Source organism: Macrosteles quadrilineatus, unplaced genomic scaffold (assembly GCF_028750875.1).
Source record: "Macrosteles quadrilineatus isolate MER2022 unplaced genomic scaffold, UCM_ALF_1.0 Scaffold_2__2_contigs__length_208266976, whole genome shotgun sequence".
Classification (NCBI taxonomy): Eukaryota; Metazoa; Arthropoda; class Insecta; order Hemiptera; family Cicadellidae; genus Macrosteles; species Macrosteles quadrilineatus.
In genome coordinates, this window is record NW_026542595.1 from 205,594,484 (window position 1) to 205,608,673 (window position 14,190).

Consider the following 14,190-nt stretch of genomic DNA (forward strand, 5'->3'; position numbering starts at 1 on the left):
GCGGTTATCAGTCAGCCAACCATTTCCAGCTAGAACGTTCTGCCACAAACATGATATGGACGGTTTTATGCATCGGGTTTCTCAAATTTGTGAATGTTCATGGATGTGGGTAAGTTAACACTGTATAACAGTTTTATTTAAAGAGTATCTTAAAGTGATATTAATTTTAAAATGAACTGTAGAAATATTGTTTGAATTATTGCATTTTACAGGGTGGCTCTACCACTGACTGGCCGTTTGGATTATTGTATTTTACAGGGTGGCTCTACCACTGACTGGCTGTTTGGATTATTGTATTTTACAGGGTGGCTCTACCACTGACTGGCCGTTTGAATTATTGTATTTTACAGGGTGGCTCGACCACTGACTGGTCGTTTGAATTATTGTATTTTACAGGGTGGCTCTACCACTGACTGGCCGTTTGAATTATTGTATTTTACAGGGTGGCTCTACCACTGACTGGCCGTTTGAATTATTGTATTTTACAGGGTGGCTCTACCACTGACTGGCCGTTTGAATTATTGTATTTTACAGGGTGGCTCTACCACTGACTGGCCGTTTGAATTATTGTATTTTACAGGGTGGCTCGACCACTGACTGGTCGTTTGGATTATTGCATTTTACAGGGTGGCTCTACCACTGACTGGCCGTTTGGATTATTGTATTTTACAGGGTGGCTCTACCACTGACTGGTCGTTTGGATTATTGCATTTTACAGGGTGGCTCTATCACTGACTGGCCGTTTGAATTATTGTATTTTACAGGGTGGCTCTATCACTGACTGGCCGTTTGGATTATTGTATTTTACAGGGTGGCTCTATCACTGACTGGTAGTTTGGATTATTGTATTTTACAGGGTGGCTCTACCACTGACTGGCCGTTTGGATTATTGTATTTTACAGGGTGGCTCTACCACTGACTGGTCGTTTGGATTATTGTATTTTACAGGGTGGCTCTACCACTGACTGGCCGTTTGGATTATTGTATTTTACAGGGTGGCTCGACCACTGACTGGCCGATTGAATTATTGTATTTTACAGGGTGGCTCTACCACTGACTGGCCGTTTGGATTATTGTATTTTACAGGGTGGCTCTACCACTGACTGGTCGTTTGGATTATTGTATTTTACAGGGTGGCTCTACCACTGACTGGTCGTTTGGATTATTGCATTTTACAGGGTGGCTCTACCACTGACTGGCCGTTTGGATTATTGTATTTTACAGGGTGGCTCTACCACTGACTGGTCGTTTGGATGATTGTATTTTACAGGGTGGCTCTACCACTGACTGGTCGTTTGGATTATTGTATTTTACAGGGTGGCTCTATCACTGACTGGTCGTTTGGATTATTGTATTTTACAGGGTGGCTCTATCACTGACTGGCCGTTTGGCTTATTGTATTTTACAGGGTGGCTCTACCACTGACTGGCCGTTTGGATTATTGCATTTTACAGGGTGGCTCTACCACTGACTGGCCGTTTGGATTATTGTATTTTACAGGGTGGCTCTACCACTGACTGGTCGTTTGGATTATTGTACTTTACAGGGTGGCTCTACCACTGACTGGCCGTTTGGATTATTGCATTTTACAGGGTGGCTCTACCACTGACTGGCCGTTTGGATTATTGCATTTTACAGGGTGGCTCTACCACTGACTGGCCGTTTGGATTATTGTACTTTACAGGGTGGCTCTACCACTGACTGGCCGTTTGGATTATTGCATTTTACAGGGTGGCTCTACCACTGACTGGCCGTTTGGATTATTGCATTTTACAGGGTGGCTCTACCACTGACTGGTCGTTTGGATTATTGTATTTTACAGGGTGGCTCTACCACTGACTGGCCGTTTGGATTATTGCATTTTACAGGGTGGCTCTACCACTGACTGGTCGTTTGGATTATTGTATTTTACAGGGTGGCTCTACCACTGACTGGCCGTTTGGATTATTGTATTTTACCGGGTGGCTCTACCACTGACTGGCCGTTTGGATTATTGTATTTTACAGGGTGGCTCTACCACTGACTGGCCGTTTGGATTATTGTATTTTACAGGGTGGCTCTACCACTGACTGGTCGTTTGGATTATTGTATTTTACAGGGTGGCTCTACCACTGACTGGTCGTTTGGATTATTGTATTTTACAGGGTGGCTCTATCACTGACTGGCCGATTGAATTATTGTATTTTACAGGGTGGCTCTATCACTGACTGGCCGTGAAGTCCCCATGAGAAATCGCTGGAACGTAAGTATAATTACATCACAGAACTTACTTATCTGACTACATGAAACTTAACAGTTTGCAATGTATTTATTATAAAATGACTTCCTAAACAACGCATTTATACGTAATCCTAAAGTCCGACGTAATTTAATCGTCAAAATTGACAGTTAGTAAATGGAAACTCAATTTCAACCAGTTGTAAAATATAATGTCGGTTACCTACAAATAAGTCCTCCAACGTAACTTTAAAATCGTTGCAAAATCTTTTTTTTTTTCATCTCTATATTTAAAAAATCATAAAAAAACAACTACTCTCTTCCACACACAGAAGTATTTCTTCTTTGAGGAAGACATTTCGCTAAGAATAATTTAAAAAACTTCTTCATTAAATTTTTGTTATAAAAAAAACCTAAACAATATTGTAAACACTTTTGCACATAATTAATAAGATGTAATTTGTAATTGTTATGAGAAATTAATGGCATTTTCATTTGATTTGAACAATATGCACTTGCGATTTGTTAATACTGTAGGTCAATTATTTATTTGAAGTTACATCTTTTGACGTTTTGGTAAAGGATCACTATGTATTTTTAAGTTAAAAAGTCCTCTAACTTAAATTGTTTGTAAACAGTTTTTAACATGCGTATATTGTTGGATAGAAACGTGTTTAATTTTTTGATTGCTTAAGATACAAAAGTCTTTTATATCTAATTTTTCGACTCGGTTACGCTCATATTTGGTAACCGCTGAAAACGTGTCTTAGTGAAACTAAAAATGGACAGTTGAGAAATAAATCCGTGGAGTGTTCGTGTGTATTATTGAAAAATGAAGAGAGAGAAAATTATCAATACAACTAGACATTCCATCCCCATGTTAAATTTGTTGCCAGGTTTTTTTTTATCAAAATCGTCGTAGTTGATGTGAGCCACCTACAGATTGAGCTGATTTTGAATAACTAAATTCTGCCGAAAACACGCTCTTTTTAACCAAGTCAAACATAGGGAATGACTAATGATGAGTTACAGCAACTTTTATGACCAGCAACAAAAAAAGAGGCATAAAAAGAACTTTAGACACTAGTGCATTCTGTGACTGGCTCACACAACTACATTCTTTTTTAATGAAAAAATTGGCTTCAGCTGGTCCATAGATGGGATGTCTACTTCAGTATCTAATAGTCAATGGTAAAACCATCGATATCGCTGTAGTAATAATAGAGATCGATGGGTAAAACATGTTAACAAGAAGAACAGAATCAGAATGGAACAATGTTTATTTGTTCAATATGATGAATTATTTAACAATCATCAGCTGTTGTAATTAATTCTAAACAGGCTAAAGAAAAATATTAGGTAAAAGAACTGAACAAAATCTTTCATTTATTTTTTACATACAATTAATCAGTCTATCGCAAAAATATTAATATTTAATAGAGATTCCGAAACAATGCATTGGCGTGTTCCTAAATCCCGACCTAAATTTCATCGTCGAAAATGACAGCTTGAAATTGGAAACTCAATTTCAAAACAATAGGAAACGTTATATGGTGTATTTTTAAAATTGAAAATAGAGTTGAGATAACTGTCTGGTCAACTGAACAAACTGAACCAACTGAACAAAACCGGATTTCGTGAGTATATTTGATCTAGTAAATGTTCAATATTTTTCCCTTGTTATAAAAACAATATTTAGGATTAAACTGTTAAAAATACAGAGAATTAATTTTGATTTATAGGTGTTTTACCACGCGGTCATTGGAATAGGAACGCCACCTCAAGAATTGAGTGTTCACTTCGATACAGGGTCAATGGATTTATTTGTCTATAAGGAGGGCTACACAATGATACCTGGCGGTAAGCTTAACTGATCGATTTTTCATTTGTTTGTTTATTAAGATATTTATATGATAAGTACGGGTGTGGTTTTTATTCTGAGACATGTATGTATTTTTCTGGCTTCACTTCTTGAGGAGCATCATGTTATTTTAAATGAGGATCAAAATAATTAATTTTGAAATTAAATAACTTATAAATCTGCAGATAGGTGCCGGCGTTTAAAAGGCTATATGATGTTTAAATTTGTTTTTTACAAACATTTTGGTGGATTTCCCATTTAGATAATAAGCTTTAACCGTAAGTCTCATGGTAAGACTTAAGCCCAGGGCTTATTTTTTAAAGAGTTTTCTTACTTTTTACATTGAAATAAATGCTCATTTATTTTACAATGAGACAAAATTATTATTAACACAAAAATTATCACAATGCTTCATCCCTAAATGGAATTTTACTCAAAATTTTCACACCATTCAATTATTGTATTGTTGTTCTAACTAGTGTACATGTTGCTCGAATTCGAGCAATTGCAAAGTATTACAGGAGTTATTTCAAAACGAATAACAGCCATATTTACAATAAGTTTAAAAAAGTCAACTCAAAGATTACCGGTGTGTAACTCAGACCATGTTTATCTTCGTTATTGATAAACCTAAAGCATTCCAGCCGGTTTTCTCTTCCTCAAAATGCCTCGCTGTACATGCAACACAGATCATTGATAGAGGGCTAATTGAGAACGAAAAGTCGTTTTGAGGTAGTGTTAGGGCGCATTTGTAACCTAATAGTTGAGATTGTCCAGGGTCAGGTGCTGACTCTGATGAGTTAAGCCAAGGCCACACTAGATATATCTAGTGCGGCCTTGGTTAAGCCTATTACGCGCCACTGCTCTGTAGCTGCAGTCGTTCACGAGGGGTAGCGGATTTTTACCCCCCTGGAATTTTACCCCCTGGGCAAACGTGACGTCACAAACCAGGGGGTAAAATTACGGCCGCGAACTTTTGAGTTTCGCGACATCAGCTCGATGGATTAAACGCGGAATTAAATATATATTTTCACGGGTGTGAGTTTAATCAGAACACATCAAATTATAAAAACCTAGAATATACGGCCCGGATTTTTACCCCCGGAATTTTACCCCCCGGATTTTTACCCCCGGAATTTTACCACCGGAATTTTACCCCCCGGATTTTTACCCCCGGAATTTTACCCCCTGGCCAGATTTATAAATTAGCGAGAATGATTAATTATCGTGTTTCAGTTTTAATTTAATGGTAAACATTTTATTATTAAGTAGCCTTCTTAATTTATATATAACATTAACTAATCGAACAGGGTTTAAATATTAATTTTGAGATTCGAGTGTCAGGATTCGATCTTTGAAGCCAACTGTTGGTTAATATGATCAAAATAAAACAGCGAATTCTGTTTACTTAGTTGAGATTACAAAATAAATAAATTAAGATAGGCTACTAAATAATGAAATGTTTCCATTTAATTAAAAACAGAAGTAAGAAAATCAATCATTCAATTTCTAAAATCAGCCAGGGGGTAAAATTCCGGGGGTTAAAATTCCGGGGGCAAAATTCCGGGGGTAAAAATCCGGCCAGTACATCTTCAGTTGTCTAAACGCTAGTTATATGGACAGGGGGTAAAATTCCGGTTTTTATCGCTAATCTAATTAATCACGCTCTGACTATTTTCATTAGACTTCCAAATCCGCGGGGGTAAAATTCCGACCGCGAACAAACCTTTGGCCACTCAGGTTACTACGTCATAGTGACGTCAGCTTTGCCCAGGGGGTAAAATTCCAGAGGGATAAAATTCCGGCGACCCATAATCGGGAACGGGTCGCCGGAATTTTATCCCCCTCCTGTCCAATCATGCTAACACGATCCGTCATAGTGACACAAAACAACGATAACTACACAAATTTAAGATACAACCATACTTACACGATCCGTCTTAGGGGTTATGTTTACACAATCTCAAATAGTAAATAAATGTACTCAATGCGTTGGGTCTAGCCATCGATCTCTATTATTATTTCAATAAAGATCGATGGGTCTATAGTTCGGCTGCTTAGAAAACGACCTGCGCGCTAATGCTAAACAAATGCTGGAGGAGGTCGTTTTCTAAGCGGCCGACCTATAGCTGACTTAGGGGAGGTACGAATGAGGCATTATTCTTAGTTCAAAATTCCTCCGTGAAAAGCGCTGTAGTAGAGAGCACATTGGCAATGAAGGTTTACTAATAGCATAAATAGTTCTGTTCATAAAATAAAATATAAATGCCTCAAATTCAATTTTATAATTTTTTTAATTATAAAAACTATTATAACCTAACCAAACTAACCAAACTTGCTGAGAATGAAAATAATATAAAAAAAGTTTACTAATAGAAAAAAAAATAATAGAATAAAATAATAGTTCATTAAATAAAACTAAAAATTGCTCAATTAAAATGTTATAATGACTTAATATGCTCTTATACGTCGACTCTTATGCATTTCGTAATACGCAAACTCCTCCTAGACGGCTGAATCAATCGTTTTCAAATTTTGCATGGTGATAAAGACCATATCGGTGAGTGCCAACATCTATATGGCGTTAAAAAAGTCTCTCAGGAATCCGCCCCACTGGGTCTCAAAGTTTCAATGTAATCCTTATGGAAGCAGTATTTGACACATAAACAAAGTCATATGATCAGCTGTTGACTTTTGAATGAAGTAGATAAAGAAATAGCATTATTCCACAGATATTAGAACAGAAACGGTATGGATCATAAATATAATCAAATGACGACACTAGCTTGAGGTTCGTGACGTAGGAAGTGGTGAAGGAAGTAGTAAAGGTGAGCAGTCTGGAGTGTGGAAACTGTTTATGACAATTAGATTTAGGTATCTGCATTCCTAAAATTCTATGGGAAGGGAGGAAAACGGGTCCGCGACGTAGGACGTGGTGAAGGAAGTAGCCAAGGCGAGCTGTCCGGACTGTGGGAACTGTTTATGACGATTAGATTAGGGTATCTGCAATCCAAAAATGCCATGGAAAGGGAGGGAAACAGGTCCGTGCTATGACGTATGAAGTGGTGAAGGAAGTAGTAAAGGCAGGTTGTTCGGAGTAGTAAAGGTGAGCAGTCTGGAGTGTGGAAACTGTTTATGACGATTAGATTAAGGTATCTGCAATCCTAAAATGCTATGGAAACGGAGGGAATCAGGTCCGTGACGTAGAAAGTAGTGAAGGAAGTAGTAAAGACAAGCAGTCCGGACTGTGGGAACTGTTTGTGATGGTTTTATTGAGGTATCTGCAATCCTAAAATGCTATGGGAATGGAGGAAAACAGGTCCGTGACGTAGGAAGTAGTGAAGGATGTAGTAAAGGCGAGCTGTCCGGAGTGTGGGAACTGTTTATGACGATTAGATTAAGGTATCTGCAATCCTAAAATGCTATGGAAAGGGTGGGAAACAGGTCCGTGACGTAGAAAGTGGTGAAGGAAGTAGTAAAGGCTAGTTGTTCGGAGTGTGGGATCTGTTTGTGACCAATAGATTAAGGTATTTGCAATCCAATAATGCTAAGGAAAGGGAGGGAAACAGGTCCGAGACGTAGGAAGTGGTGAAGAAGAAGGAAGTAGTCAAGGCGAGCTGTCCGGAGTGTGGGAATTGTTTATGACGATTAGATTAAGGTATCTACAATCTTAAAATTCTATGGGAAGAGAGGGAAACAGGTCCGTGACGTAAGAAGAGGTGAAGAAAGTAGTAAGGTGAGCAGTGTGGAGTGTGGGAACTGGAAACCGTTTGTAGAAGTTAGATTAATATTCCTGCAATGCTGAAATGCTATGAGAAGGGATGGAAACATGTCCACGACATAGAAAATGGTGAAAGAAGAAGTAAAGGCTAGCAGTGCGGAGTGTGGGCAATGTTTGTGGCAATTAGATTAACGTATCTAAAATACTAAAATGCTATGTGAAGTGATGAAAACAGGTACACGATGTAGGAAGTGGCTTAGGAAGTAGTAAAGTATGAGCATAGTGTGAGAACCGTCTGAAACAGTTAGATTAATGTATATTCAATCCTAAAATGCTATGAGAAGGGAAGGAAACAGGCCCCACGACGTAGGAAGTGGTGAAGGAAGTAGTAAAGGCTTGCAGTGCAGAGTGTGGGAACTGTCTTTGGCAATTACATTAATGTATCTGCAATCCTAAAATGCTATGGGAAGAGAGGGAAATAGGTCACTCTTATTGAGCGGAGCGAGCGAAGTGAGCGAAGCTCTTATACGTCGACTTTTATGCATTTCGTAATACGCAAACTCCTCCTAGACGGCTGAATCAATCGTTTTCAAATTTTGCATGGTGATAAAGACCATACCGGTGAGTGCCAATATCTATATGGCGTTAAAAAAGTCTCTCAGGAATGCGCCCCACTGGGTCTCAAAGTTTCAATGTAATCCTTATGGAAGCAGTATTTGACACATAAACAAAGACATGTGATCAGCTGTTGACTTTTGAATGCAGTAGATAAATAAATAGCATTATGCCACAGATATTAGAACATAAACGGTGGTATGGATCATAAATATAATCAAATGACGACACTAGCTTGAGGTCCGTGACGTAGTAAGTGGTGAAGGAAGTAGTAAAGATGAGCAGTCTGGAGTGTGGAAACTGTTTAACACGATTAGATTTAGGTAGGTATCTGCATTCCTAAAATTTTATGGGAAGGGAGGAAAACGGGTCCGTGACGTAGGAAGTGGTGAGGGAAGTTGATTTAGGTAGGTATCTGCATTCCTAAAATTCTATGGGAAGGGAGGAAAACGGGTCCGCGACGTAGGAAGTGGTAAAGGAAGTAGTCAAGGCGAGCTGTCCGGAGTGTGGGAACTGTTTATGACGATTAGATTAAGGTATCTGCATTCCTAAAATTCTATGGGAAGGGAGGGAAACAGGTCCTGCGACGTAGGAAGTGGTGAAGGAAGTAGTCAAGGCGAGCTGTGCGGAGTGTGGGAACTGTTTAGGACGATTAGATTAAGGTATCTGCATTCCTAAAATTCCATGGGAAGGGAGGGAAACAGGTCCGCGACGTAGGAAGTGGTGAAGGAAGTACTCAAGGTGAGCTGTCCGGAGTGTGGAAACTGTTTATGACGATTAGATTTAGGTATCTGCATTCCTAAAATTCTACGGGAAGGGAGGAAAACGGGTCTGCGACGCAGGAAGTGGTGAAGGAAGTAGTCAAGGTGAGCTGTCCGGAGTGTGGGAACTGTTTATGACGATTAGATTAAGGTATCTGCAGTCCTAAAATGCTATTGGAAGGGAAGGAAACAGGTCCGCGACGTAGGAAGTGGTGAAGGAAGCATTAAGGGCGAGCTGTTTGGGGTATAGGATCTGTTTATGACCATTAAATTAAGGTATTTGCAAACCTAAAATACTATGGGAAGGGAGGAAAACAGGTCCGCGACGTATGAAGTGGTGAAGGAAATAGTTAAGGCGAGCTGTCCGGAGTGTGGAAACTGTTTATGACTATTAGATTAAGGTATCTACAATCTTAAAATGCTATGGAAAGGGAGGAAAACAGGTCCGCGATGTACGAAGTGGTGAAGGAAGTAGTCAAGGCGAGCTGTCCGGAGTGTGGGAACTGTTTATGATGATTAGATTAAGGTATCTGCAATCCTTAAATCCTATGGAAAGGGAGGGAATCAGGTCCGTGACGTAGGAAGTGGTGAAGGAAGTAGTAAAGGCGAGTTGTCCGAAGTGTGGGATCTTTTTATGACCAATAGATTAAGGTATTTGCAATCCAATAATGCTAAGGGAAGGGAGGTAAACAGGTCTGTGACGTAGGAAGTGATGAAGGAAGCAGTAAAGGCGAGTTTTTCGGAGTGTGTGAACTGTTTATGACGATTAGATTTAAGGTATCTGCAATCCTAAAATGCTATGGAAAGGAAGGGAAACAGGTCCGTGACGTAGGAAGTGGTGAAGGAAGTAGTAAAGGCGAGTTGTCCGGAGTGTGGGATCTGTTTATGACCAATAGAATAAGGTATTTGCAATCCAATAATGCTAAGGGAAGGGAGGTAAACAGGTCCGTGACGTAGGAAGAGATGAAGGAAGTAGTAAAGGCGAGTTTTTCGGAGTGAGGGAACTGTTTATGACGATTAGATTAAGGTATCTTAGTATCTACAATCTTAAAATTCTATGGGAAGAGAAGGAAACAGGTCTGCGACGTAAGAAGAGGTGAAGGAGCAAGGTAAGGTGAAGGGTAGGTAAGGTGAGCAGTGTGGAGTTAGGGAACTGTAAACCGTTTATGGCAGTTAGATTAATGTATCTGCAATGCTGAAATGCTATGAGAAGGGATGGAAGCATGCCCACGACATAGGAAATGGTGAAAGAAGTAGTAAAGGCTAGCAGTGTGGAGTGTGGGCAATGTTTGTGGCAATTAGGTTAACGTTTCTAAAATACTAAAATGCTATGGAAAGTGATGAAAACAGGTCCACGATGTAGGAAGTGGCTTAGGAAGTAATAAAGTATGAACATATTGTGAGAACCATCTGTGGCAGTTAGAATAATGTATCTTCAAATCCTAAAATGCTATGAGAAGGGAAGGAAACAGGCCCCACGACGTAGGATGGGGTGAAGGAAGTATTAAAGGCTGGCAGTGCAGAGTGAGTGAACCGTTTGGGCAGTTAGATAAATGTATCTAATACTTAAAATGCTATGATAAGGGAGGGAAACAGTTCTATGACGTAGGAAATGGTGAAGGAAGTAGTAAGGCTTGCAGTGCAGAGTGTGGGAACTGTCTTTGGCAATTACATTAATGTATCTGCAATCCTAAAATACTATGGGAAGAGAGGGAAACAGGTCCACGACGTAGGGTGTGGTGAAGGAAGTAGTAAAGGTGGGCAGTGTTGAGTGTGGGAATGGATAAATGTATCTGCAAAGCTAGAATGCTATGGGAAGAGACTGGTTAAAATGATTATGAAGCACGAATCGTTACATATTTCGATACGTATTCAATCGTTTACAATATAAATTTACAACTGAGTTGACAAAAGCTGAGTTTTACTCCATAGAGGCTAAAAACGAATTTTATTCCTTAAAGAGTAAAAATGCTACTTTAGACCGGCAACGCATGCATCAATGACGACTTTTTTTACTGCAGTATGACAAAAACAATATAATATTATGAACCCTTGATGACTCCGCTCAATTTTGTGGATGCATCTGCGAACGCCACCTAGTAGGCCTACACCGACTCTTGTGCATTTCGTAATACGCAAACTCCTCCTAGACGGCTGAATCAATCGTTTTCAAATTTTGCATGGAGATAAAGACCATATCGGCGAGTGCCAACATCTATATGGCGTTAAAAAGTCTCTCAGGAATCCGCCCCACTGGGTCTCAAAGTTTCAATGTAATCCTTATGGAAGCAGTATTTGACACATAAACAAAGGCATATGATCAGCTGTTCACTTTTGAATGCAGTAGTTAAAGAAATAGCTGATAGCATTATTCCACAGATATTAGAACAGAAACGGTATGGATCATAAATATAACCAAACGACGACACTAACTTGAGTTCCGTGACGTAGGAAGTGGTGAAGGAAGTGGGAGTATGTTTTATCTGTGGTAATGGTGAGCAGTCTGGAGTGTGGAAATTGTTTATGACGATTAGATAAAGGTATCTGCATTCCTAAAATTCTATGAGAAGGGGGTAAAACAGGTCCGCGACGTAGGAAGTGGTGAAGGAAGTAGTCAAGGCGAGCTGTCCAGAGTATGGGAACTGTTTATGACAATTAGATTAAGGTATCTACAATCCTAAAATGCTATTGGAAGGGAAGGAAACAGGTCCGCGACGTAGTAGGTGAAGGAAGTAGTAAAGGCAAGGAGTCCGGACTGTGGGAACTGTTTGTGACGATTAGATTAAGGTATCTGCAATCCTAAAATACTATGGGAAGGTATCAAAACAGGTCCGCGAAGTAGGAATTGGTGAAGGAAGTAGTCAAGGTGAGCTGTCTGGAGTGTGGGAACTGTTAATAACGATTAGATTAAGATATCTACAATCCTAAAATGCTATGGGAAGGGTGGAAAACAGGTGCGCGATGTAGGAAGTTGTAAAGGAAGTAGTCAAGGTGAGCTGTCTGGAGTGTGGGAACTGTTTATGACGATTAGATTAAGGTATCTGCAATCCTAAAATGCAATGGAAAGGCAGAGAAACAGGTCCGTGACGTAGGAAGTGCTGAAGGAAGTAGTGAATGCGAGCTGTTCGGAGTGTGGTATCTGTTTAAGACCAATAGATTAAGGTATTTGCAATCCTAAAATGCTATGGGAAGGGAGGGAAACAGGTATATGACGTAGGAAGTGGTGACGGAAGTAGTAAAGGCAAGCAGTCCGGACTATGGGAACTGTTAATGACAATTAAATTAAGGTATCTACAATCCTAAAATGCTATGGAAAGGCAGGCAAACAGGTCCGTGACGTAGGAAGTGGTGAAGGAAGTTGTAAAGGCGAGCAATCCGGAGTGTGGGAACTTTTTATGAAGATTAGATTAAGGCGATTAAGGTATCTGCAATCCTAAAATGCTATGGAAAGGGAGGGAAACAGGTCCTCGGCGTCGGAAGTGGTGAAGGAAGTAGTAAAGGCGAGCAGTCCGGAGTGTGGGAACTTTTATTGGCGATTAGATTAAGGTATCTGCAATCGTAAAATGCTATGGAAAGGTAGGGAAATAGGTCCGTGACGTAGGAAGTGGTGAAGGAAGTAGTAAAGACATGCAGTCTGGGTTGTGGGAAATTTTATGATGATTAGATTAACGTATCTGCAATCCTAAAATGCTATGGAAAGGGAGGGAAACAGGTCCGTGACGTAGGAAGAGGTGAAGGAAGTAGTAAGGTGAGCAGTGTAGAGTGTGGGAACTGGAAACCGTTTGTAGCAGTTAATGTTTCTGCAATGCTGAAATGCTATGAGAAGGGATGGAAGCATGCCCACGACATAGGAAATGTTGAAAGAAGTAGTAAAGGCTAGCAGTGCGGTGTGTGTGGAATGTTTGGGGCAATTAGATTAACGTATCTAAAATACTAAAATGCTATGGAAAGTGATGAAAACAGGTCCCCGACGCAGGAAGTTGCTTAGGAAGTAGTAAAGTATGAGCATGGGGTGAGAACCGTCTCTGGCAGTTAGATTAATGTATCTTCAACCCTAAAATGCTATGAGAAGGGAAAGAAACAGGTATCTGACGTAGGAAATGGTAAAGGAATCAGTAAGGGTAGCAGTGCAGAGTGTGGGAACTGTCTTTGGCAATTACATTAATGTATCTGCAATCCTAAAATGCTATGGGAAGAGAGGGAAACAGGTCCACGACGTGGTGGTGAAGGAAGTAGTAAAGGTGAGTAGTGTTGAGTGTGGGAATGGATTAATGTTTCTGCAATGCTGAAATGCTATGGGAAGACTGTAGACTGTAGGTAAAAATGATTACGAAACACGAATCGATACATATTTTCGATACATGCAATTTTTTACAATCAAAATTTACAACTGAGTTGACAACATTTGATTTTTACTCCATAGAGGCTAAAAACTATTTTTACTCCCTAAAGAGTAAAAATGCTACTTTAGACCCGCAACGCATGCATTAAAAACTACTTTTTTTACTGCAGTATGACAAAAACAATATAATATGAACCCTTGATGACTCCGCTCAATTTTGTGGACGCCTCTGCGAACGCCACCTAGTAAAGAAAATTCAATGCAAATTAACACAAATTTAATTAATAATTGTGTGCATGTGTGTGTGACAGGGGATTTTTACTCTTTCCTTTCCATTTCCACTCGGGGATTGACGTATAGGTGTTGTATTTGTTCACAGTAACTTAAGACAATATTAACTATTATTATATTTCCAGGACAACTCAACCCAAAATTCAGACCTAACACATTTAACCCTGGTGAAAGCAGAACCTTTGAACGCCCTCCGGAGGAACTACGGTTCGATGGTCAATTTGCATCCGGATCAAAACTAAAAGGATACGCAGGAATAGATTTCATTACGGTAAATACAAAAAAAACTTTGTAATGCAATGTTTATATAGTGTTGATTTTCTGTTATTGACGAAGACAACCCACCTACACGGACCAGCAGGGACTTTTTACTAAAAATGCA

At 39.6% G+C, this 14,190-nt stretch overlaps 1 protein-coding gene across 1 annotated transcript in view; it reads left to right on the forward strand.

Annotated features, from left to right (window-relative positions):
- Window positions 1-14,190, forward strand: part of LOC128986778 (cathepsin D-like) — a 28,745-nt gene continuing 14,555 nt past the window's right edge. Inside the window, exons 1-4 of the mRNA XM_054407299.1 lie at window positions 1-109; window positions 2,191-2,242; window positions 3,960-4,077; window positions 13,934-14,079. Of these exons, the coding sequence (XP_054263274.1) occupies window positions 51-109; window positions 2,191-2,242; window positions 3,960-4,077; window positions 13,934-14,079 (375 nt within the window). The 5' untranslated portion in view covers window positions 1-50. The remainder of the gene's footprint in view (window positions 110-2,190; window positions 2,243-3,959; window positions 4,078-13,933; window positions 14,080-14,190) is intronic.